This window comes from Sander vitreus, chromosome 22 (genome assembly GCF_031162955.1).
Source record: "Sander vitreus isolate 19-12246 chromosome 22, sanVit1, whole genome shotgun sequence".
NCBI classification, from domain to species: Eukaryota; Metazoa; Chordata; class Actinopteri; order Perciformes; family Percidae; genus Sander; species Sander vitreus.
The window spans coordinates 12,508,772-12,533,032 of record NC_135876.1 but is presented as its reverse complement, the minus strand read 5'-3'; the positions used below and the strand labels follow the sequence as shown (position 1 = coordinate 12,533,032).

Below are 24,261 nucleotides of genomic sequence, written 5' to 3'. Positions count from 1 at the left end.
GCTGCAGCCATATGACTGACAGGTGACAGCAACACTTTTCTGGATATCTCACAGATGGCCAAGCTGTTATGCTAACAAGCTGTTGTGACAGAGGTTGACATTGGTATGTGAACAGTAAGCTGGTTTCGGTTTGGGATGAATTATCGTGATACCCTTTCCTCAGGAGCTTTGTGTGTGTGTGCCGATATATTGGGCCGATATTTGTGTTTTTACGTGCATCGGCCGATATGTGGCTGCTGCGTTCACCGATAGTTTTTTCCCGACATTATTTACAGACCGATGTCCACAGGCAGCTCTGTGTTGCTGGAGACGCTGCAGTTCACGTGCAGACCATGCACTGTCCCTCCCCCAATAGCAGAGTGCTGGTGCAGTCTTAAATTACAAATCAAGCACTTTATTTCAATGGCTACTTTTCAGGTTTATTGTTTTCTTAAATGATTTAAATATGTTGACAAAGGACATTTTGTGATGACCTGATTATATATCTTATAATGTGTCAGCAAGCAATGCATCATCAAGGCTGTGTTGTAGATGTTGATGAAAGCCTTTTACCCTTGCACAGTTAACCATATGCAGTGCACCCATCCATATGGGTGATATGAATGTAAGATGATTGCAGAAGTGAAACTGAGCTGTGTTTTTGTTTATTATTTTTAAAGAAATGGGAGAGCAGATTCCAAAAACAAATCCAGTGTGGCAGGGTTTACATTTTTATGATGTAAATTGAGGGAGCAAAGGCAGTATCGGCTCAAGAAAATTGGCAGGTCATCAGCTAAGGCACTAAAGAATCCATATCGGTCAATCCCGTGTGTGTGTGTGTGTGTGTGTGTGTGTGTGTGTGTGTGTGTGTGTGTGTGTGTGTGTGTGTGTGTGTGTGTGTGTGTGTGTGTGTGTGTGTGTGTGTGTGTGTGTGTGTGTGTGTGTGTGTGTGTGTGTGTGTTTCTTACCAGGCGGCTCACTTACTCTGACAGCAGTACTTCTGTCCTGAGCTGCTGCAGGTAATTTCCCCACCTTTTGTCCCCTTCCACACTCCCAGAAACTGTAATTCAGCTCTAACCAAGCGAGAACCGTACAGCTCTGTCGAACACCGCTTCAGTCAGAGTGAGACAACTCTGGGAGTGAAGGACAGGTGGAGCGTGTAATGGTTTGGGGACTTGTTGCTGCGACTGGGAGGACTGGGCCTGTGAACGGAGATACACACAGGGCGGCATGAAATCAAATACACACTCATCAAAGTGGAGCTACACACACATCTTTCAGGTGAAGCTACTGTTAAGACATGTTGCCTGTTGTTGGATGTGTAGAAGAATATAAAAAAAGAGTGACAGCATGTCACTGTAAGAGTTTGTGATTGCTGGCTTACAGGCTCTGCACTGAATCTCGCAGTGCTTTGACAAACAGCAGTTTATTTTGCAGTAAAGCTGAAATGGTATAACATATCTGACAGCTGGCGCTGTTACTGCTATGCGTCAACGGAAAAAAGAAATAGAAAAGGCCAGCTTCTTTGATTTTGATGCATTTCTTTTTGTTTGCCTGGCTTTAAACTTTCATGTTTTGGGCTCATTAAACTCCTTCTGAAATTATTCTATTACATTTATTGCTATTTTATGTGAAATGTATGTATTTCAATAAGACGTACTCTTGTGGGAGATACCAAGAACTCATCCATTGGCAACATTGTGGCATAGAAAAGTGATTGCTGGGTGTTTGGCTGTATTCCTGGCGGTGTTAAAGTTAGCTATGGCAGAGATCATGAGTGGTTCTGGCTCCTTGAAGGCGGACCAAACCAGCAAGCATTTTAACGGCTCTGCGCATTCAGCCAGAAGCTGCAGCCTGTCCAACAGGAGCAGCAACAGGACAGTGTTGACTAAATGAATGTTGGAGGCGAAGGAGACTAGCCAAGGACAGGAGTCATGGAGTTTGGTTGTGCTTGTGTTTTGCTAGCAGCAGAGGCCAAAGCTTTGGAACAAGGCCTGGGTTTGGGATAGGTTTGGTTTGGTTTTGGCTCTGGTTAGGGGATGGAAATGAGCTAAAGTGGGGATCAGAGGTGGAACCGGAGCCAGGGTGCTCTTGTGCTTTGTCTGGAGCCATGTTTAAGAGTGGGTATGGATGGACTCTGGTCACAGGATTAGATGGAAATGTAGCTGGAGTGTGGTCAGTTAGAGGACTTACTTCCCTCATTCCAGTAGCATTATATTCTACCTTGGTGGTCTCCAAATCCCTCTCCTGCCGGCTTTGTCTGACAGTTTGTCTTTTTAATAACCTGCATGTCCATTTATGCTCTCTTCACTTTTACAGCTGGATTGATGAGAAGGCATACAATAAATGCAAACCACAGGAGAGCTGTCTAACAGGAGTTAATGGGCCACTAAGGGAATATGTGGTTTTGAAGGCGGGGATGTTGTAACCACTACACCTTCTCCAGGCTTTCACAGCTCTTTTAGTAGACCTGTCTTAGAATTATACTCCCAAATTGTCAATTTGGGGTGACATGAAATGTCCCTTTGCTGTAACTCTAGATTTTGGAGTTAGTTTGAAAAGGATACATTCACAAATATAGCACTAACTCACAAGAGACTTGGCCTGAATGAGCTATAAAGAAAACAACATACTACATGGTGATGCTTATGTGCACTGAGAATATGCCTTTGATAAGTGTCATAAAGCATGTTGAGTTTGAAAGGCAAAAGGAATTGTAATTTTCTTTCAACTGTCATTTTGTTTCATTTTGTGTGTTTTTTATGCACAATAGGGAAAGGCACTAAGTAGAAGAAATAAGACTATATAATTGACAAGATGACAAGATGAGTTGGGAATACAGTTGACAAGAGTACAAAAAGGGGTTTAGTAGCATTGTGCGCAGTGTAACCTACTTTTAATGTGGCAACAGTGTAAAAGAATGTGCAGCTACATTATTATATGGTATGATATGAGCGTGATATTTGCATTTGTCTGACAGGCGTCAGTTTGAAGACTTTCATCTGCCCACTTCATTTGTCTTTCTCTCCCCCCTTTAGAAAGCAGTGTTCACGAGGGAAGCACCGGCAACGACAACGATGACAACGACAATGATGGCAGCGTCTGTGGTAGCGACTCCGCCTTCTACAAACAGAGTGAAGGTGAGCGATGCGGTGATGAACGGGCAGCGGTTTGTGGCAGTGCAGATGGGTAATTTCAGCCACAATTATAATTGACATTATCTTTTCCACCTTACAGTCGTTTCTTGCCTGCTGTGGTGGCCGTATTGATTTTTTTCTACACCGTTTGTCCCATTTTCTTAAAAGGTTGAGCTTTTATGTTTATTGCTCATTAATTGTTGCCTTTCCATATATAGACCATTCTGCAAAGGTCATGTGTGTAGGGGCGAGGATCATATCAGTGTTACACAACATTAAAGTGTGTTGAAACACAGAGTGCCAGTTCTTGTTGATCATTAAACTGCACACACATTCAAATTCACACACAGACACACACATGAATCCGCAGGATAAACATAAAATCACTGTTGTGCTGTCTCGAACAAACACACACGCACAAATAAAATTATAGCCTCCTACACACCACAGGCAAAACATTTAGACACATATTCTGGCGCCATTTACAGCACACATCCCTTCATACACAAATAAATACACAAACAACCAAATAGCCCCAATCTCATGATAAAGCTAATTTAATTTGGTTGCCAGTAATTATCAATTGTTTATGCAAGGATCGAGATCTGTCATTGAGATGATGGCAGCTCTTGAGAAGCCCACAAACAAAGTGTGTGTGTGTGTGTGTGTGTGTGTGTGTGTGTGTGTGTGTGTGTGTGTGTGTGTGTGTGTGGGATCTGTGCTTTCATTAAACCTGTGTTCAAATGGGTAGTTTGAACCATGTTGCATTGTTTTCTACTACTGTACTGTTTTTTGTGTGTAATTATTTACAGAAATAAATAAAAAAAAATTGTTAAAGGGTTAAAGCTAGGAATAAAATGTGTTAGGAGCATCTGCATTTGAACCATATAAGAGTACTCTTATCTATTTAGCATTGCACTTTGACGTCGATCCCAATGGACAAAAAAAGTATAAAAATTGATGCAGCTGAACCAGAGATATCATCTTTTTTTATTCCACACATTCTTCTTCCTTGTCAAAACCTGGTGCCTACATTACCTACAATGCAACTGGAGCGCCGACAGTGGGGTTAGAGATTTGGTGTGGTATGCTAGTAGAGCGGCTGTAGAGCCGGCTGGATCTCTTCTTTCTAACTCCACACCGCCAGATTTCTTTCATTTGCAAACTTGTAGTCTTCAGCCCCCACGCAACTCCCTCTGGAGCCACAAAAGGCTTTATACAATTTTATCAGAATACAGCATAGAAAATCTGCTTGGAAATATTGGATAGGATAGAACAACACAATGTAATTCTGCTAAATAAAACATCACATAAAATATCACATTGCTTATTAATTTCACTTGGAATTGTGTGAAGGGTTGTCTAGAGGTTGTTTTACACAGGTGTAACAGCTCAGACATGTTTATGTGTGGCTCATGTGTTTGATATCAGGACACAGTATGGCAGAGACGCTCACAGTCGCCCTGCGTGTTGCTGAGGAGGCTATAGAGGAGGCCATCGCTAAGGCAGAGGAGTTCAGTGACAGCTTGGTGAGACATCCCTCTGTTGCTCTTCTTCCTTTCTTTCTCTCTCTGTCTCCCTCCTCTCTTCTCCATTTGCCCCTCTTTTTGATTCCTGCTTTCTCTGTCATGGCCTCTGACTGGTTATCCCTGGTCCCTGGTCTCCTGGTTATTCACAGGCACTTTGAACTGTGTGTGTGTGTGTGTGTGTGTGTGTGTGTGTGTGTGTGTGTGTGTGTGTAGGAAAAGCAGAATGAGGCTCGGTATCTGCAGGACCACAAAGAGGAGCTCATAGAGGAACTCGCCACAACAATTGTACAAAAAGTAGGTTGAGTAAGTTTTTATTTTTACATGTTTATTTTCCTTTTGTATGTGTAGTTAACACCATTCAAATGTAATTGCACACTAGAAAATGAAAAAAAATGTAATACATCAAGCTAGGTCCCATCTCAGTTTTCAGTTTTTTTTTCTTTGACAGACTAACAGATCAGTAGACCATTAAAATGTTAAATAAAAGTATCTCTTTTTTTTAAATTGGGATTACAGAACTGTTTGAGGAAAAGGGCAGAGAGTCTTTGAACATATTTTAATTTGAATTAAGATTGAAATGACAACCATCATTTAATCATGTCTTGTAATTTGCATACACATAGTAAATGGAGACAAAGTTCGCAGTTTTAATTAACATATGTTGGCCATTAAGTCTTTGAAGGTGAAATAAAAAATAAAAAAAATTTTGTATCTCCACTTTAAGGATGCCGGTGGATACTAATACATAAAGATTCAAATGGAAACTTGATCATTGGTTTTAAAGTTTCATTATAGCAAATTATTCATGCCTAGGGGTAAACGTGAAATGCTGTTATGGGATTGCATTTGCATTTTCCAATTTGCAATTATTTTAATGTATTATTTAAATAAAGCTTTGTCTTCTTTCACTTTCTTTTTCTCCTTCCTCTCTTTGCTTCTCAGATCATTCAGAGGAGGAGGCGTTCAGAGATGCACACAGAATATGACCTAGTCTGGCCTCAGTCCCTGATCCAGTCCAGTGAACTCCCCTCTCCGTCTCAGCCTCAAGCTTCTTCACAAGGACCGCAGGACCCCCTAAAGACCTCAAACTCCCTCTGGGTCAGTCTTTGCCTCCACTCAAACTGTTAAAAACAACAAATAACCATATATCTGTCCTGTAACAGGCGGGTCGGAACTGCAGAGTCTTGGCCAGAAGCATTTTGCTTTCATATCGTGCACTGTGTGTTTAAAGAAGGGTGGTTTGGTTTTTTCAATTCATTTTACAGCACATACCGTATACTATTCCCTCTGTCTGTGTATAGGTATGTGTTCCTCTGGGTGGACCAGCCACTGTGTGTTTGTCAGGTTTAAAAAACAGGAATGTTGTGTTTGGCAAAAAATCTCTAACTTTTTAGTAGCACTGGTCACACACACGCACACATGTGGTCTCATTAAGCATTGTATTCTGGTCTCTTTCTTTGCCAGATGTGCTCTGTGGCTCTTGTAGCTGTTGTATAGAAAGCCAGTGGTGAGGGGTCTGACCCCTTGATGTGTATTTTGATGCTGTTCTGGATTTCTCCGGGTGCTCCAGTTTCCCCCACCACTAAAAACATGTTCCCCTTCCTCTCTACTGAGCTGATGTGTGGTGAGCGTCTGGCGTAGTAAGGCTGCTGTTTATCACCCAGGGGGGTGCTACACATTGGGTGCTACACATTGGTGTGTAGCAAGTCTAAACAATAAAGCAATACATTTAAAGGATTGCTTGGACTTTGAGTTTCATCTACTGTAAGTTTCACCATTTTCCTCAAGATTAAGAGAAAAAAGAGCACCAAGCAAGAAATAGATCCCTATGTGCATGGCTAATAGCACTTGTTACCACTGTTTTAAGTGTTTTAAAGGAAAGATTTAGATATACTGCAAATGAGATTTGAACCAAGTACGAGCCAATTCTGAGTACACACAATATGATAACAACACCCAGGTTACACGGGCACAGACAGTTATATAGCACACACAGGAACACATACACACAAATTGGCAATGCACACACACCTGGCAGTGGTTTGCGCTGCTAGTCAGCCAGCAGCGGCTCGAGATTTGTCATCGTCCCTTGTGTGAGCGAAGCATCAAAGCTGCGCTCCCGTGGCATCGCCGTTCTGTTTCACTCAGCGAAGATCAAAGTCCTGTGAAATACGAAGGGATCCTCCTCAGCTGCTCGGCCTGCCATGGGACAGGCCCTGTTTATCAGCTCTCTGCCGACACACTCACTAAGACACCATGCATGCAAATGCACTCTAAAATCTGTGGTGTGCTGCCTTAACATTGATCCTTAGGGTAATCTTAATGGTGCATCCCACCCATTTTAAGAACTGATATTTTATTTCTCTAATTCTTCTGTGCCCTTTTACCGTGGTTCCCAACCTGGGGTCCGGGGACCCCTCAGGTGGGCGGCAAAGATCACAGGGGGTGCGCAAGTCTTTATCTGGTTTGAGGTTGAGGTAAAACAAAATATTTGCACATGTTAAACAAATTATGATAATACACTAGAATATATAATGTATACAAAAGTCTGTATAAAAACTATATATTTTTCTTCTCGCTTAAAATTGTAGGCAGGCTACTTAGTAGGCCAAACCTCCGGGACCTCTTAACCTGGGACCCTTGCTGTCATCAGGTCAGCTGCTAGCTGCTATCATCCTCATTTTTCCTGCCGCCATGGTATCACTATTTTATGAATGAAACATGGCGGAGAAATGTAAAAGTGCTGATAACTCCTCTGTATCAATATGGCAAAATGTCTTTTTAGCGAACATTTTGAACATATTTCTTTCATTATAGAGATATTTTATGATCATACGTAAAGGTAGTTGGTCATACGTCACACACACACACACACACACACACACACACACACACACACACACACACACACAGAGATAGACGTGTAGAGCCTCTGCTGTCTGCCTTGTTATTTAGTTGTCTTCTAGCTCCACCTGCTGATGAGATTAATGACTGAACAGATATCTGCCCAGACAGGAAGTAGACTAGCCAGCTGGACCAAGTGCTCTCCTTTATATTATGTTATTACTGTATGTGGATATTATATGTGACTGCTCCTGGCCACTGTGCTGCTACCTCTGCCCAAGCAGTAATAACCTGTCTGGAGCTGCTTTGATTGAATGTCTGTCTGAAGCACCTGCTCAGACTCAAGTGAGCAATGACCCGATATTAAAAAGATCGGGTTTAACTTTTCCAGAGCTGTCAAACATCTTCCTCATTGAGGTTTCTTTTTGAGAAAGACAATGTCTGACCTCTGACTTTCACTATGGAGTTTATGCCAGCATGCACTTGTGAGTCCACATTATATAATTTTTTCACGGCAGCATTTTTTTTGCTCACAAATCACATTTGTGTGTCTCAAACCTGTGTGTTTTATGTGTGTGCTTGCAGCGGTCGCAGTCCGCGTTCTCCCTCACCAGTGACGACTCCCCGGAGAAAGGTCCAGACGAGGAGGGGGCCGAGGCGGGAGGCGGCTTGGAGGAGTACTCTTCTCTGAAGAGGGAGGGCAAGGCCACGTCTCTACCCAGCTGGAAGAGTGTTGACCGCCTGGACAACTCCAGTAAATATCCCACTCACAGACTGTTTAATGTCAGTTGGCTAAGCTGTGTTCTTTTGAGCCCTCTTGATCTCAGATGCAGACACAAAGGATACACAATTGCATTGATTAAAGCATTTCCTGCTAATATCTTAATGATGCAGAGCATACTAGGGTAAAATAATTGAAAGACAGCACCACCATGTCCTTTTCAAATTTAAAACTTGAATCTAATTAAATCCAAACCTGCTCACTGGTGAAACAAGGCTTTTGTGGAATTTAACTGTAAAGTAGTTTGACTTGTGCCCATATAAATCATCTTGAATTCAGTGGTTCCACTGGTTTCCAATGTTTTTACTATGGTAAAAACTATTAAAAAGTCCATACAAACGTCATTGTTTTGTCAAGACTTGGCTAAATACAATTACTTCTGCTGTTGCCACTGTGCTTAGTGACACTTAAAGAAGTTGGGGTCACAGCCTATCCAAAAAGTACAGTTGGAAATAGGAGTGAGTTTTTCTAAACGGTCTGTTCATGTTCTTCAAGGTGCATCCTCAGTGCTCCAGAGCCCAGACGGTAACTGGATCGCTCTGCACAGCTCACAGATGTCCCGGCCCAGCCTGCTAACAAAGAGGAAGAACCTGGTGTTCAGCGTGTTGGAAAAGGAGTCCGGCGTCGTGTCGGCTTACGACGAGATGGGATCCGACCCTGAGGAGGACGACAAAGGTGGCTGGGGTGCAGCGTTGCGACAGTTCCGGCGCAAACTCTCCGACGAGACTTACTACACAGACTCGCAGCACGACCCGGAGTGGACGTACACCCAGCACCTTCCAATTACCTCGCCGTCCTCTGGCCAGTACACCAACACAGAGACTCTCAACTCAGACTCAGAGGCCTCATCAGCGCTGTCTGCATGTCCTCGCAAACCGCCTCACAACCTGCTGAGGAAGAAAGGACCGCCAGACACACACCTGCACCCTCATCACCAGCCGCTCTACCAACAACACCTTCACCAGAACCTCCCCGGAAATCTTCTTCACCAGAAATCTCCCCATCGACGCAACTCAGAGGCACTGGATGTCAACTTTAACCCTAAGGTGATTTGTCTTTACATTACATTATAACTATTGGTTATTCTGTACTACAAAGTCTTATGTCAATAATGTGTTTTATATTATTAGATGGGATGAATTTGCACTGAAAATGTGACTTAGTCTGTGTCTCATTATCTAGCAAGTTAAGCATGGAAAAACATTAAATAAAAGAACCAATAGAACAATGTAATAAAATACTCCATTACAAGTAAAATTATATATAAAAAAAATAGTACAGAAGCAAAGTGTACTTAAAAGTATCAAAGTAAAAGTACTCATTCAGCAGAAATTGGCCCCTGTGACTAGCTGGTTGAGTTTTGTCTTTTAACTACTTTAGAAACAGAACAGTTAGTTTAATTCAGTGGTTATACTACACAAATCTGTTGACACTCTTTTTGTGAATTAGATAATTTGACCTTTTTGTACCTTGAACAAATATTTTATTTCAATTTTTAAAAAGTTTTGAAGCAAACTTTTTTTGCTGCGTCGAGGAGTAAACCTCTATATATGGGCGGCCGCTCTACCAACTGAGCTATCTGGGTGCCCGGCATTATGTTTTTGAGTTGCCCTCTGTCCCATTCTCATGAACGGGGTATCTCCAATTTCACACAAACATCCTCTTGGACTTAAGGATGAACTGATTAGGTTTTTGGTGGTCAAAGGATAAGGTCACTGGGACCTCACAAAACGTCTTTTTGGCCATAACTCAAGAACTCTTACTCTAATTATGATAACATTTCACACAAATGTCTAATATAATAAAATGATGAAGTGATGACTTTCCATATCCAAAATGGCAAAGGTCACCTTCACTGTGACATCATAAAGTTCTGCAAAAACACTTTTCTGGCCATTATTCAACGCTATAACTCAGGAACAGAAGGAGAGCGTTTGGTCGGATACTGAATTGGGGACACTAATCTTGAAACTTGTGATTGTATAGGTCTTCTGTGCTGCTGGGTTGAAGATATGCGTGAAGCATCCACTTTTGCCAAATAATACACTTAATACCTTTTCATTAAATTGCTTCAAAGTCTTTACTACATATATTATATGAGTCAGGATAGACAAATGGAAGTTGTTAACTGCAACTTCACTGGTTGGCAGAGGCATACGGCAATACAAGGCGATAACTGTAGTTTTTTTTGTATAATAGTATTTTGTGTGACCAGTAACTACGTCAGAACTGTACTTGAGTGAATGTAATGTCTGTTCCCAGGTGATGGGAGACAGCAGCGAGGCGGAGGAGAGGCAGAGCGACCCAGTCAGAAGATCACGGCGACGCAGGAAAAGCAAGAGAGAGTCGTCAACAGAGCAGAGCAAAGCTGGAGGCCAGAGCCACACACAGTCCATCTACCCATTAGTACAGGTAAGATATCATTACACCTGCACTTACACTGCTCTTAGTAGTTTTCTAATTGATTCTCGCCATCCCAGTGAAAAATGTAGTGTAACATATTGTTTCCCCATTGGGAGGAAGAAGTGTTTGAATATGCAGTTCAGGCTCCCTAGTCTTGTTTGTACTCTTTGTTAAATAATGAGTAGTTGAAATAGGTGTACTATGCTTTCTGAGTATATATTTATGTCCCTTTGTCTCCCCACTAAAGGAGAACAGTGTTTTTTTACACAACGCCCTTCTGAAGAGGGGTCTAAGTGAGGAACAGTCAGTACCTGGCACTACACCAATGGCCACAACTGCACCAGACGCCTTCAAATTAGGCGCTGTGACACCCGAGCCAGATGCCTTGGACACAGTGGCCCCGAACTCAGCAGTCTTGATCCCTCCACAGCCCCATGCTCTGGATCCGGGGTCCCAGCAATCACCCAGCAGCTCATGGCCTGGAGACCCTCTGGAAGAGGAGCTACGATCCAGACTCAGCCAGCTGGTCAGCCGTGCTAACAGCAAAGACAGCAGCTCATCTGAGGAGGAGTGCACGAAGCAGACGGATAAAGGAATTGACAGACAGAGAGAGAAGACGAGGCCAAAAGACACTGAAAGAGAAAGGCAGAAGGGAAGTGACAGATTAAGAGACAGGACCGGCAGTAAAGAAAGAGAGAAAGTGTGTGAAACAGTGGAACAAGTGAATGGACAAGTGGTGAAAAGAAGTCAGAGACTAATAAAGATTAATTCAGTGAGAGAGGAAGGGAGAGGCAGGGAGAGGTGGTTAGAGATGGGAGTGGAATGTTTGGAAGAGAACGTAGGCGACCGGGAGCAAAAGAGGGGAGATAACAGAGAGCTGAACAGACAAAGTAAGAGACAACATAAAAGAGATGTGGAGAAAGAAGCAGGACAGAAAGGAGGAGCAAGAAGGAGTGGCTCCAGCACAAATTCACCTGCTAGTACACCTTCTTCCCAGGAGAGGGTGCTGTCAGACAACCAGGTAAGGAGATTAGAGAAAGCACAGTAGATTGATTCATGTCCACCGCTCGTCTTCTGCTTTTGGTGCTTTCTGTCTGTCTGCCTTTTGATACATTTATTTTTCTTTCTTTCTCGCTTTACCCTCAATAACTCTTAATCCTCCCACATTCCTCTCTTTATTTATGTGACAATCACTGCTGTCCTTCTGTGTCCCTCATCCTGTGTTTTCCCTCTTTTTTTGTGCTTCCCTTCTTTTTTGGCTTGTGTGTGGGTGGGTGTGTGGGTGGGTGTGGTGTGTGTCTGTGTGTCAGGACTCGGAACAGAATGACTTGGAGCAACAGCAGAGGCTTCAGTTGCTTTCCTCTCTCTTACAGCAGGTGAGACATCGACTAGAAAGCAAAAGGATTCTGAGATGACTTCTGCAGGATGCAACTCTAAACCTCCATCTTAACATGCATGCACACACACACACACACTCTCTCTCTCACACACACACACACACACACACACACACACACACACACACACACACACACACACACACACACACACACACAGGTGTGTTTTTTTCTGCAGATGAAGCTTCAGGCCAGTACATTGCAGCTAAATTAGCATGTAGCATCAAATTGGTGTAGCTCTCTAAACATAAAGTGGTAACATTTTAGCTGTTAGTCACTCAAAAGAAAACAGCCAAGCAGCAAGGTCTTGTGTCTAAGCCCCCTGCTTTGCAGTGGTTTTCAATAATCATACTGGAATACATCTATCACAGAAGAGCTGCAAATATAATTTATTTCATTAATAAAAGCCTCAAAAGGGCAGAATGCAACACAGCCACCGGCCCAGTTGTGTTTATGAAGACAACTTTTATTTATTCATTTTGACTGCCTCTGTCCTGTTGCTGTAGATATCACTTTTTTCATCTACAGGTTTAACCATAGCTGAATCAGACAAAGGCAGGTTGAGTTAAAGTGGGTAGTGTAAAGTACAAACACAAATATCTCCTGAAATGCATCGAGCAGGAGCATCCAAAACAATGAACATGTAGTACACAGTGACAAGAGGCATCCACACAGTATATTGAAACAAATGACAATGACATCCTTTTTAAATAAAAAAGTCACTCATGAAGGAAAATGCACCAACTCCCAAAATCGATTTAAAATCTGTGCAAAATTGTGGTGCACTTTTATTAATAGACAAGTTGCATCCTGTTACGAACTCTAAGCAGGTTTTTGGGAATGTAGTGTGTTCATACTAGAAACGTGACAAAATCAACTATAAACTGTACATAAAGACATAAAGATGTCAGTATGCACTAAATCTGCTTGGTTCAGCTTGTGCGTGCTGTTGATGTACGCTATTGTGCAGCAATGCTCTGCACACAGTAAAATGAATGAGCTTTTTCTTTCCAAAATTACAGTTTAAATTGTCCTGTAAAAGAGGTACATTGATACGTTGTATATTAACTACAAAAGAAAAAGTGTATGAAAAAGTGTATACAGTACACACTGAATGCTGTATGTAAGTTATTAGGGAATTGGGATACAGCTATGGTTCGAGATATCCAAACAATCTGAAGTTGCTTACATTTCATAAACTGGATGTAATATTTATGATCCCTTAGTTTAACAGCAGTGTTCCAGTATTGATATTTTCACATAGTAAATCCACTCCATTCATGAACATACGGACAAGTCAAAACCCACACAAAGACAGGTCGATAGACATAAAATGCACACACACACACACTTGGACAGGCACTTACATGCTCACATCCTGTAGTGTTACATCTGAGGCGTGTGGGTCGATGTTGGTCATTAGTCAGACTCATTATAAGAGCTCCTGTGAGTAATGTGTGTCTTTTAAAATGTGTATGACACATGTACTAGTGTGATCTATTTGTGCTGGTTTTCACAGCTCCTTTAGAAACCAACCAGGACAGCTCAGTTTGATGTGAATAAGGGAAAACGTGACGATGACTGTGATATTTGTGGCTTTATTTTGTATTTACATCAAATCTACTTGACGTAGTTTCTAAATCGGCTCCTGATTACAGATATTTCCACAAATATAACTGACAAGTTTATACATATTTATACATAAAAACGTATACATTGATAACATGTTTACTTTAATAGCAGAATCATTTCTTTTGAGACATTTCAAAAGGTGACACAGCATTTTTTAGAGAGAGAAAACTTTGAACAGAGACGACAGGGTGCAGAGCAGAATGTTGCCTGCAGGGAGGAGAAGGTGTGTGAGCTCTCTGCCAGGCTGGAGACAGAGACCAAAGACAACAATTCTCTGGGGAAACTCCAGAGAAGCTCCAGAAAGAATGGAGCTTGGTGAGCTTGGCTTGAGCTCAGTGAGCAGTTGCAGCAACAAAAAGATCAACAGCAGCAACTTGGGGCAGAGAAAAAGTCTCACACTGAAAGGGTGAAAGAGGATCAGTAGCTGATCTAGAATCTGAGGAGTGAGCAGTTTGCCATCCGTCAAGAGATGAGCGAACTGAAAAATAAGACTGGAGGAACTGACTTGAACCAACCTCAAGCCTGACACCAAGCTCAAAGCTGAGGTAGAGGTCAGGCAGGCCCTCCAACTAAGACCCATACCCCTCCCGTGTCAGCGTGAGTTTCCCCTGTTTGCTTCTGTTCTTCCCATACTCCAAAGACACAAATTGGACACTAATTGCCTCCAAATGGCTTAAAAAAAGACTAAATAAAAACAAAAATAAAAGTTCTGCCTGTGTAGCTGTATTTTGCAATAGTTGTAAAGTTAAGTATTACACACAGCACTGAATGATCAATGTTGGAGGACAAAACATCCAACTTTTGAAAGAACCATTGGGAAACAAAGAAGTTAGGTTGTAATAATAACAAAGAAAAGAAATACCAATACAGACATGTACTTGTTGTATCTTTTCCATTTTCTCTTAACAGAAAGCGGATCAAGTTTTCTCACTCTTTCACACATGGAGACACACACACACACACACACACACACACACAGGTACACTCACTCAGACACCTTTGCAGATGCAGCCGTCATTTCTTGTTTGAAAGTCAATCAAACACCCACAAAAAGACACAAAATGACCACTAAGACACGAACGAGGCGTAAAAAAACTAAAAAGAGGCAGAATGACCAGAAAGAGACAATTGAAGTCTTAATACTTTTTTGCAATTGTGCCCCCTTCTTCAAATATGTGCCCCAGTCTGGCCTCCCCATTTAAAGGTTTCCTGCTGTTAACCATCCATCCATCCATCCATCTTCATCCGCTTATCCGGGGTCGGGTCGCGGGGGTAGCAGCTCAGCAGGGGACCCCAAACTTCCCTTTCCCGGGCCACATTAACCAGCTCCGACTGGGGGATCCCGAGGCGTTCCCAGGCCAGGTTAGAGATATAATCCCTCCACCTAGTCCTGGGTCTCCCCGAGGCCTCCTCCCAGCTGGACGTGCCTGGAACACCTCCCTAGGGAGGCGCCCAGGGGGCATCCTTACCAGATGCCCGAACCACCTCAACTGGCTCCTTTCGACGCAAAGGAGCAGCGGCTCTACTCCGAGCTCCTCACGGAGGAACCATTGTAATTGTAAACTAAACCACAGTGCTTTGCTTATATTCTAGCAACTCATATTTTCCTTACTTACATTATACAGTATTTCTATCTTGATATGGAACCCAACGTTATTTTTATATATGTTTAATCACATCAAAAACACAAAAATCACATCAAACATCAATATCCGTGTGACGTGTTGGTGTGTCAGACTGTTTGATCTGCATGGTGATGGTCTGGTTCTGTGGAGAGGATGAGAACGTCAGACTCTTAACATCCTTTTCTCCATCGACCAACACAAATCAATATCTCAGACCGTGTGTCTCTGCTTCTCAAGTATTTATAAGATCACTGAATGGTGTTTTTTTCTTTTTTCTTCTTCTTGTAGCTGGCTCTCCTGTCACCGCCTAAAACGCTTCCTTTCACAGTGTCTGTCTGGCTGAGAGAAGGATTAATACACCTCCGATCCTACTGATCAAAGCTTCGGCCAGTGATTCATTCATTATTGAATTACATGTGTCTCTCTTCACTGCCCTTTTCTTTTCTTGCTTAGTGTTTTCATCTATTGAAAAAGAAAATTAATTTGGAAACCAGCTTGGATTTGGATGGAACAAGCTGCTCTAGTTAACACTGACTGGCAGTATACACAATGACTAAACTTTTTTTTTTTCCCCTTTGTCTGTCTAAGGCATTTTGATATGTCCGCTAACTGATTTGTACATCCATTCCAAAATCAATGAGCCTGTGACATTTAACTACACTTTTTTGGTCTCTTTTTTTGGAAACTCAAATGCCAATTTTCAAACTGAAAGGTCAAAACAAATGATTTTTCATCAGCATTTTGGGTATTGCTTAAAATGGACATACAATCATGGATATAAGCTTAAATTTGAAACATGATGAACTGATTGAATTCCTGATTCCTCAGCTGCACACCCAAACTCCATAATTGCTATCCTTCAGCCCACTGTTGTACACTAATAAGAGATATTCCCTGCAAAATTAGTCAGACTTTTAACTGATCAAAGCCCAAAAAAACGATCTTCACTTCTCCAGCTATGTCTTAGAAACTTTCTTTGTTTCGTTTCCTCCTCCTTTGTCCTTACTACTGCATTGAGCAGAGGTGCTGATAAAGAACCTAAGGGTGCCAAATTTTCTCTATACCAAGTCCTTTTGCTCCCAATAGCCTATGTCTTAAAAAAAATGTTTCTCAGTTCATCACTGCACCTAATATTTATGGCCATTAGCCACCTAGATTACTGATGTGTGTGTGTGTGTGTGTGTGTGTGTGTGTGTGTGTGTGTGTGTGTGTGTGTGTGTGCGTGTGTGTATATGCTCTTTAAATGAAGCAGAAGTACTCGGCGGCCTCTCTCTGCAGCATTACCACCGAGGTGCTGAAGGTTTTGAACGCTACAGAAGAGCTGATCGGTGAGGCAGTAGGTGAGAGCTACATCCCATCTGAGTCCATGAGTGCTTCTCCCATCTCCAACAGCTCAGAGACCCGCAGGCTGGACCAGAGGCTGACCAAGATGGAGGAGAATGTAAGCTAAAAGGGCACCTTAGTTTTACCACTCAGTGTATTTCCACCCAATAAGAAAAGGTTGAGTTTCAAGTCTAAATGTTTGTTCTCTGTACAGGTCTACCTGGCTGCTGGTGCTGTGTATGGGCTAGAGGGGGCGCTGGGGGACCTGGAGCAGTGTGCCCGTGGTATTGAGAGTGGCACCACAGACACAGAGCTGGCCTTCCTGGAGGACCAGGTGGCCACCGCAGCCGCTCAGGTTCAGCACTCTGAGCTACAGGTACTGGAACAGTGGTTCTCAAACTTTTTTCAATAATGATAATGTACCCGCTTTGAAATATGTTTTTAGCCAACTGTCCCCTGAACAGTGCAAAACATTGTTGTTAGGAAAGAAAAGTCTATATAAAGAGGTTTGTTTGTTATTATAGTGTAATTATTTTAGGAATTATGCATAAATGAAATCTCACGTACCAACTGCAGTACTCCAAAGTACCCCTAGGTGTATCAGGGTTTTTCCTGGCTCAGAATGGGCCTTTGGGTGTGTGTGTGTGTGTGTGTGTGTGTGTGTGTGTGTGTGTTACGCACGGCAGTAAGCGTGATCGGTCCGTCGGTCTGTTACCTTATTTGACAGAAATCTATGCATTTGCCTGTTATTTCTGACAATTTGATAAACAAAAATGTATATTATGCTTGAGAAAAATAAAACCCCAATTCACAAAACTGGTTAAACAAATAATATTAATATTTAAATAAATCACTGAGAGAGCCTGGTACAGCCTGAATCTAGAAAAAAATAAAACTGAGATTAGCTCTCATATTCAAGTTTATATTCTGCTTGTTCAATGGTTGTTTGGTAAATTGCTCTTAAACACATTTAGAGACACATTTGAATTGCTATTTTCATTTCTTTTTTATCATTTTGGTTTATCAATTCCTCTATGCAGTAAAACCCCTAGGTATTCTTACCCCAATTTGAGAAACACTGTACTAAAGGACTTCTTCTCTGCAGCTATCTTGTTCTTCAGTTTTGTTTATGCCAAACAGCCCCTAAATCCCAGACTTTTAACCCAACTCAATGATACCGTTGTTGTTGTTTTTTTTTAATGTTGTATTGGATTGTGCTTTTAAACAAAGTCTGTGCATCATTTTAAGATTTCAAACATTGAGGCCAGGATATCAGCACTGAAAACAGCTGGGTTGAATGTGACTGTCTGCAATCAGTTCTCCAAGTTCAAGCCAAATGCTAAGGTAACTCACTGCCCCTTTACCTAACAATTCTCCCACACAGCCATATGTGCAATGTTTGTCTGGTTGTGTACCATTTTATCACAAAGTACCGGTATGTTAAGTAACATTTGCCTGTAAATTAGTACAGGCAAATTTTGCCCACTGAGCTTTTCTGGATGTGTACACTACTCTAACTTACTACTAATAAAGTAACTAAACTAAACCTGATACTTAAAGTGAGAAAATTAGAAGATATTAGCAGCTCTGAGCAAGGATGATTTGCTAATTTTGAATGTGTATGAAGTGTATAATACAAATACTCTGATTACAGCCTCAAACCCTGGACTCATCACGCCATCAAAGGAGGAAGCTTCCAGCCCCTCCACTGAGAGGTACCTAACTACCTCTCAGTTTTTCCTAAAAATTATAAGTGAACGTAAAGAAAAAATGTGTATGCATAAATAAATAAAATAGTTTTAATTATATCATATATTTATTTATAACAGTTTATATGTAATTTATATAATTATATAATTATATATATATATATATATATATATATATATGTGTGTGTGTGTATATGCATATATATATATGTATGTGTGTGTATATGTGTGTGTATATATATATATATATATATATATATATATATATATATATATATATATATATATATATATAGTACTTGTCATTTAAATAAAATCCTTTTCAAGTAGGATTAGCAAGCCCTCTGTGTGTAGAATGATTAAGGTTATCAGCTTTGGAGCAAAATTACTTTCTAGAGAGGGGGAGTGAGACGGAGACGAGAGGACCTTTAGTTCACATCACACATTTTGCGCTTTGTCCTAAAAGAAGAGATTGGCAGCTAAATGGATGTAAAAGTGAATACATCTGCTAAGTAACTGAATAGCTCCATTAGATGTAAAGCAGCCAAATGGAAACACGCACGGTACAGGATAAGGCTGTTTTATCAACCAAAGAAGAAGACAACGCTTCCTTTTGATATCAGTGAATGGCCTTTTTCTGTTGGGGCTGTCTTTATTTTCATTTCTGTCGTCTCTTTTTTTTCTTCAGCAGCATCCACACAATAGCTCTGATTCAGAATAGCTTTTCAGCACAGCTCCAAAGACAGACAGCCTGCAGGACAATGGGGCAAAATCAGTGACCAAGACTTGTAATCATATCATTGATTCCAGCTTAGCGTGTCCTTATTATCAGTCCATCGTACAGTATGCTTTATATTTATAGCTGGGAAGACTGTCCTGACTTATAGAAGTCAGCTGTGTTCATCTTTATCACATGTAACTAATATATTTCTTTTTTACATGCTACTTTGCTTAATGCTGTTTTTTTGTTTTTTGAATTTCAGAGAAGTTGGAGCCAGAGCTACAGGTGAAAGTGTTTCGGCCATAGTGACAGTCAGCAGCATAATAAGTCCCTCAGGGCCACTTCAGAGCCCCAGGGACGGGGGCCCGTCTCATCCAGTGCCTTGACCCAGTGTCCGCCTCCAGCTCCAGGCCAAGCAGGGGCCAACACCTGCCCTGTGTGACCTACCAAGCACTCAGCCCTCAGCCAGGCACGGTACCCTGTCAGTCAAATGCCTCACAGAAAAGATGACTGGCTCTTTCCACTTTATCCTCCATTTTCTCCTCCTCTCCACGCACACAACATCAAGCAAGGATGACTCAGCAGTCGGTGTCTCTGCCTTAAAAATCACTTAAAAACACTCCTCATGACCCAACTGAAATAGAATATATGTACAGACAAAAATAACTCATTTCCTTTTTCTATCTGTTTGCAAGAGTATTGTGATTTACTGTACAATGAAGATGTGGAAAAACTTCATGTGAAACTTTCTGTGATTCAGTGTCCCAAAAAGAGGCTGAGCTGTGTTTTGTACTGCATCTTCTTTCTCACCAAATGAAATGTCATGAGGAATCTTATCATAAGCCCCTTAAAGGTCCAATGTGTAGGAATTTCTCCCATCTAGCGTTGAGATCATATATCGCAATCAACTCTCTCACACCACGCAGTTCAAAGTACGTATTACAGCTACGGTAGCCTTCACGCTTCAAAAAGCCGGTCTCTTGCTCTTTTCAATATCCATTTTCTTTTTCTGGGCGAAGAAGAAGACTCCTGTTCCTGAAATTTTGATTTTGAATACGTGTGGTCCTCCATGTTTCCTTCTTCAAAATTGCCAGGGCGGGAAGCTACGATACCCATTAGCAGCATTAGCAGCACCTGTGAGTTTATCATGTGACAGCGAAAACGTGAAAGGCGGAGCAGTATGTCCTGTATGTCCCTTACCGGCTAACGTATTTCAAGATGCCGCATGAATATGGAGCATTTACCCCAGTTCATGCAAATGCAAATGTAAAATTTCAAGCCAAAAGAAATACTTGGAATTGATGGTGGTGGTAAATATTCATGAAAAAGGACACGTTTGTGAACGGGCAACACAGATTTTGATAATGAACAACTAAACACGTTACACACTGGGCCTTTAAGAGCTTTTTTGGATGATTGTCTGTTTTCTCACACACACACACACACACACACACACACACACACACAGCTATCAGATGGTAATCCTCATTTGGGGAACGATTGTAACACCTTTTGACATTTAACCATTTTAAGAATTAATGGACTTACCAGAAAATCAGTGTTTAAATACGCAAATCATCAGGGCCAAAACATGTTTGTACTCCCTTCCTGACGCTAAAATTGCTAGATGGCAATAATGGAACACAAAGCACATTTGGGAAGTCTGTCATTCTTTGTAAACATAGTTTAAAAAAGTTAAAGGAATAGTGTTGGGAAATTCAGGAGTTACAGGAGAAGATCGATGTCTGTACAGTAAAAATGTAGCCTGTTAGCTTAGCTTATCATAAAGACTGGAAACTGGGAAAAAGATAGATTGACTCCTTTTTAAAAAGGTAAAAATATAAGCCGAGCAGCACTTCTAAAGCTCACTGATTAACATATATTTTTTGTTTGTTTAAACTGTACAACTAGGCAAGTATTGTTACCTTCAGACAAAGCCAGGCTAGCTGTTTCCTTAACAGCCTTAATATGGAAGCTGTGGGCTTTTAAATTGAAATGAGTCAAAATAAGGTTTGAATAATGTCTGAATGTCAGACAAACTCAGCTCGACAGATTGTCTCAGTAGTTTGACATTCAGGTTCGGTCTGACAGCCTTCCCTCTTGCAGCATTCTTCGACCCAAAGTCATTCTCGTCCTCTGTCATTTTCTTCATTTACTTTACTTTCAAACGTTGTGGCCTTTTATTTGAACAAAAAAGGTATGTTCATGTTTCCACTTTGCTGGGTTATGTCCGAACTTTCGTGTTGCGTTCAGAAAATACTGTAAAGATTTTTACATAATGAAGTCTGATGGGCTATATGACAAATGCCATGAAACCATGATTTTGTTACAAGCAATTTATTTTTGTACTTACTGAACGTTTTTATGCAATACCACTGAAATAAGTACTATTGCAAATTAAAGGCTTTATTCTCTCCTCAAAGGAGCCCTCCTCAGTCAGTCCTATTAGACCCTCTCATGTGTGATGATTCAAAGTGCTTTCAGTGTATGCCTGCATTTACCATTTGATATTCTGCCAGTAATGACAATGGTAAATGTTACAAAAACACGGGTGACAAGAGGCATTTTTTTGGAGCGGCTAGTACAATTCATACTGTATTTGTACTCCTTAAACACTAGATTTGAGAATACTGCCTTTCATTTTGGGTTACTTTTCTTCATTCTGTGACCACTTACATTAGTCAGTATCTCAGTTAGCCATGTATACGGTTGTCAAAGTGTTTGCTCTGGCTATACAGCTCAAGAGCAGAGTTGGATTTCCTGATGGACTGCTTGAACTAAAAGGTGTGATAATCTTCAGTATGAATGCTCAGCCCCTTCTATTAGTGACCTTTTCATCCCAGCCTTTCACATCTCGGGTTTTGCACATTGATCCTGTACTTTTGTCAATATTGTTCTCATGAGGTGTCGATGTATAAAAGCATGTTTCTGGTTTTATCAAAATTGATGTAAAATGTCCCATGAAAAGCACAGCCACAAGGGTCCAATCATTAGTGTCCTGTATTTTTCTAATGTAAAAAAAAAAATATCTCGTCACAGAATTTATTAATATATGTATATGTGTGAAAAGATGGATATGATATAGAATAATATGTGTATTGCCCAATCATAGTTGACCAATCTTTCAGTGTTGTGTGCGAGAGACAGTGTATAATTGTCATGACTTGTCGGCTGGATTCACACAGGACGTCTAATTTACTGAAACGGTGTCCCAGATACTCCGAAATGATGAGATTCACACAGAGCTCACTTTTGTTCCTGTTTAAATCCAGTGTGAATGATTATGATGAGGTTCACTGTGCACAGCTCCACAGGAGGGCCATTCACTTTTATGTGCAATCATTTGCTGCGATCCATATGACATGTTGGGGAAAATATTAACAAGCAAAAAATACAGATTCTCTATGTGCCACAGTACTCTGAGAAAAACATGTATTATGAAATGAATAAAATTTGCAAACTTAAAAGCTTCCTCTTTTGAACGAAAATGTTTGTTGACAAACAGATATATAATCACAACAATCTGGTTTATTAATCAATATAGAATGTTTTTTTTCTGTACAGATATCAAGGATCCTATCAACCAAGGCCTCATAGCAGACACCAGAGAGAAATACAGTTAAGAGCTAGAGCAAAAGAGTATATAACCTCAATCAAGATTTAAAAAAAAAAAAAACAAGACACTAAGTTTGTAGATGAAGGGAGGAGGACTAGCTGTCACGGTAACCAATCCCTGTCTTCCCCATCCAGCATTTTCCCAAGATTCTCCTTGTTTCTGAGGCTGCTGAGCAGCAGCCCTAACGTCCTGAGGACAGGCTGCATCCCTCCGCTGCCCAGAGCCTCAACGCTGCTGTCCCTCTTCCCGAAGCGCCCGATGGGTCTCACTCCACGCCCCACGTACCAGAATGGGTCTATCTCTGGACCTGGACACCACACAAGTACATCAATGGCAGATGGGGTTAATCATGTGTACAATATTAACAGCTCATTTGAGAACAGAATTCACTTTTGGGAAAACGTTGGCAAGCACTGAAAGTCTCTTTCGATGCTGGAAACAACTACCGAAATGCTGTGGTGATTATGTTCAAAACATTACTCCCAGAAAACTGTGACTTTATCATGCTTTTACTTCAATGAGTCCATTTTCAGTCCTAAAAAAACAAAACGGAAATCTAATTTTGATAGAAAACCTAAAAGATTGGTACAAAGGCTACAATATTTTTTTAGTCTATAGTTTCTTTTTTTAGTGTTCACATACTCTTGTCGACATACACTGTTGTCTATTTGAACATACGTGATTTTCTAAGATGATTTGATGCGTTCAGAAACTATATGGATACATTTACTTCAAGCCATTGTGATATAAGCATGTGATACGGTACAGAAGGGAACAGAAAATAGTATAGTACTAAAACATGTCTTCAACTGCGATCTAGAGCAAATCACATTCAAATATATTTTACATTTAAATGAATCCACCAGGCTATATTGTACCAATGAATACAGCAATAATCGAGCTGCTTTTGTATTGTATCACAAAATAATGCACTAAGTAGGTTATATGATGAACTAGTCTACGACCAATAAGTGGATGAGGATATTCTTCATGTTGAGCATCTCTCTTGACAAACAAACAGCTAATACTTAAATGCAGTAAATGTGACTCAGAGAGGTTTTTCCAAAAACACTTAATTTCTAGAAGTAAAACATCTAATAGTAGGCTAAACAGAAGAAAAGAAGAAGGATATTGTTCAGGTATCTTAAAATAAATCCCTATTGGAACAGAAAGTAGAAGAAGGTCAGTGAACTCACCACTAGGAGCCAAGAACAGCCCATAAACATTCTGTATGCTAAAACATGTTTTACCATTAAATTTCTTCCACAATTTCTGCAGGTTATATATATATATATATATATTAAGAGAAGAATAAAACCAAGTCTTACTTCTGTTGTCGACATTGTGAACAATGTGGAAGTCGTGCTCCACCGTGGTGCTGTGAGCGCTGCTGAAGCTGGAGGAGAGGAGGAGGAGGAGCGCCAGAGCTGCAGGCAGACAGCGGCTCATCAGGACGCAGTGCCGGACATCAGCCGCTCTCCCGGGCAGCATGCTGTGGACTCGCTCAAGGCACTAGAGAGGACGGAGGGACGCTGGTCAGTGAAGTAGCTTAGCAACCACCGTTT

At 41.1% G+C, this 24,261-nt stretch overlaps 2 protein-coding genes across 3 annotated transcripts in view; one reads left to right on the top strand and one right to left on the bottom strand.

Moving 5' to 3' along the window:
* Positions 1 to 22,529, top strand: part of myripb (myosin VIIA and Rab interacting protein b) — a 124,811-nt gene extending 102,282 nt beyond the window's left edge. Inside the window, exons 5-17 of one of the 2 annotated variants that reach the window (XM_078280969.1) lie at positions 3,018 to 3,119; positions 4,548 to 4,645; positions 4,859 to 4,939; positions 5,588 to 5,743; positions 8,075 to 8,243; positions 8,766 to 9,316; positions 10,533 to 10,682; positions 10,921 to 11,694; positions 16,580 to 16,768; positions 16,865 to 17,026; positions 17,899 to 17,994; positions 18,305 to 18,365; positions 19,343 to 22,529. In XM_078280969.1, the coding sequence (XP_078137095.1) occupies positions 3,018 to 3,119; positions 4,548 to 4,645; positions 4,859 to 4,939; positions 5,588 to 5,743; positions 8,075 to 8,243; positions 8,766 to 9,316; positions 10,533 to 10,682; positions 10,921 to 11,694; positions 16,580 to 16,768; positions 16,865 to 17,026; positions 17,899 to 17,994; positions 18,305 to 18,365; positions 19,343 to 19,386 (2,633 nt within the window). In that variant the 3' untranslated portion in view covers positions 19,387 to 22,529. Of the gene's footprint in view, positions 1 to 3,017; positions 3,120 to 4,547; positions 4,646 to 4,858; positions 4,940 to 5,587; positions 5,744 to 8,074; positions 8,244 to 8,765; positions 9,317 to 10,532; positions 10,683 to 10,920; positions 11,695 to 16,576; positions 16,769 to 16,864; positions 17,027 to 17,898; positions 17,995 to 18,304; positions 18,366 to 19,342 lie in introns of both variants that reach the window. The other variant, XM_078280968.1, reaches the window with a different exon arrangement.
* Positions 22,530 to 22,654: 125 nt separating this feature from the next.
* Positions 22,655 to 24,261, bottom strand: prlh2 (prolactin releasing hormone 2). Its single transcript, XM_078280970.1, has 2 exons — positions 24,025 to 24,261; positions 22,655 to 23,003 (listed from the first exon to the last, which is right to left on the bottom strand). Exons 1-2 carry the CDS (start codon positions 24,185 to 24,187, stop codon positions 22,798 to 22,800), a joined length of 369 nt encoding a protein of 122 aa, XP_078137096.1. The 5' UTR covers positions 24,188 to 24,261; the 3' UTR covers positions 22,655 to 22,797.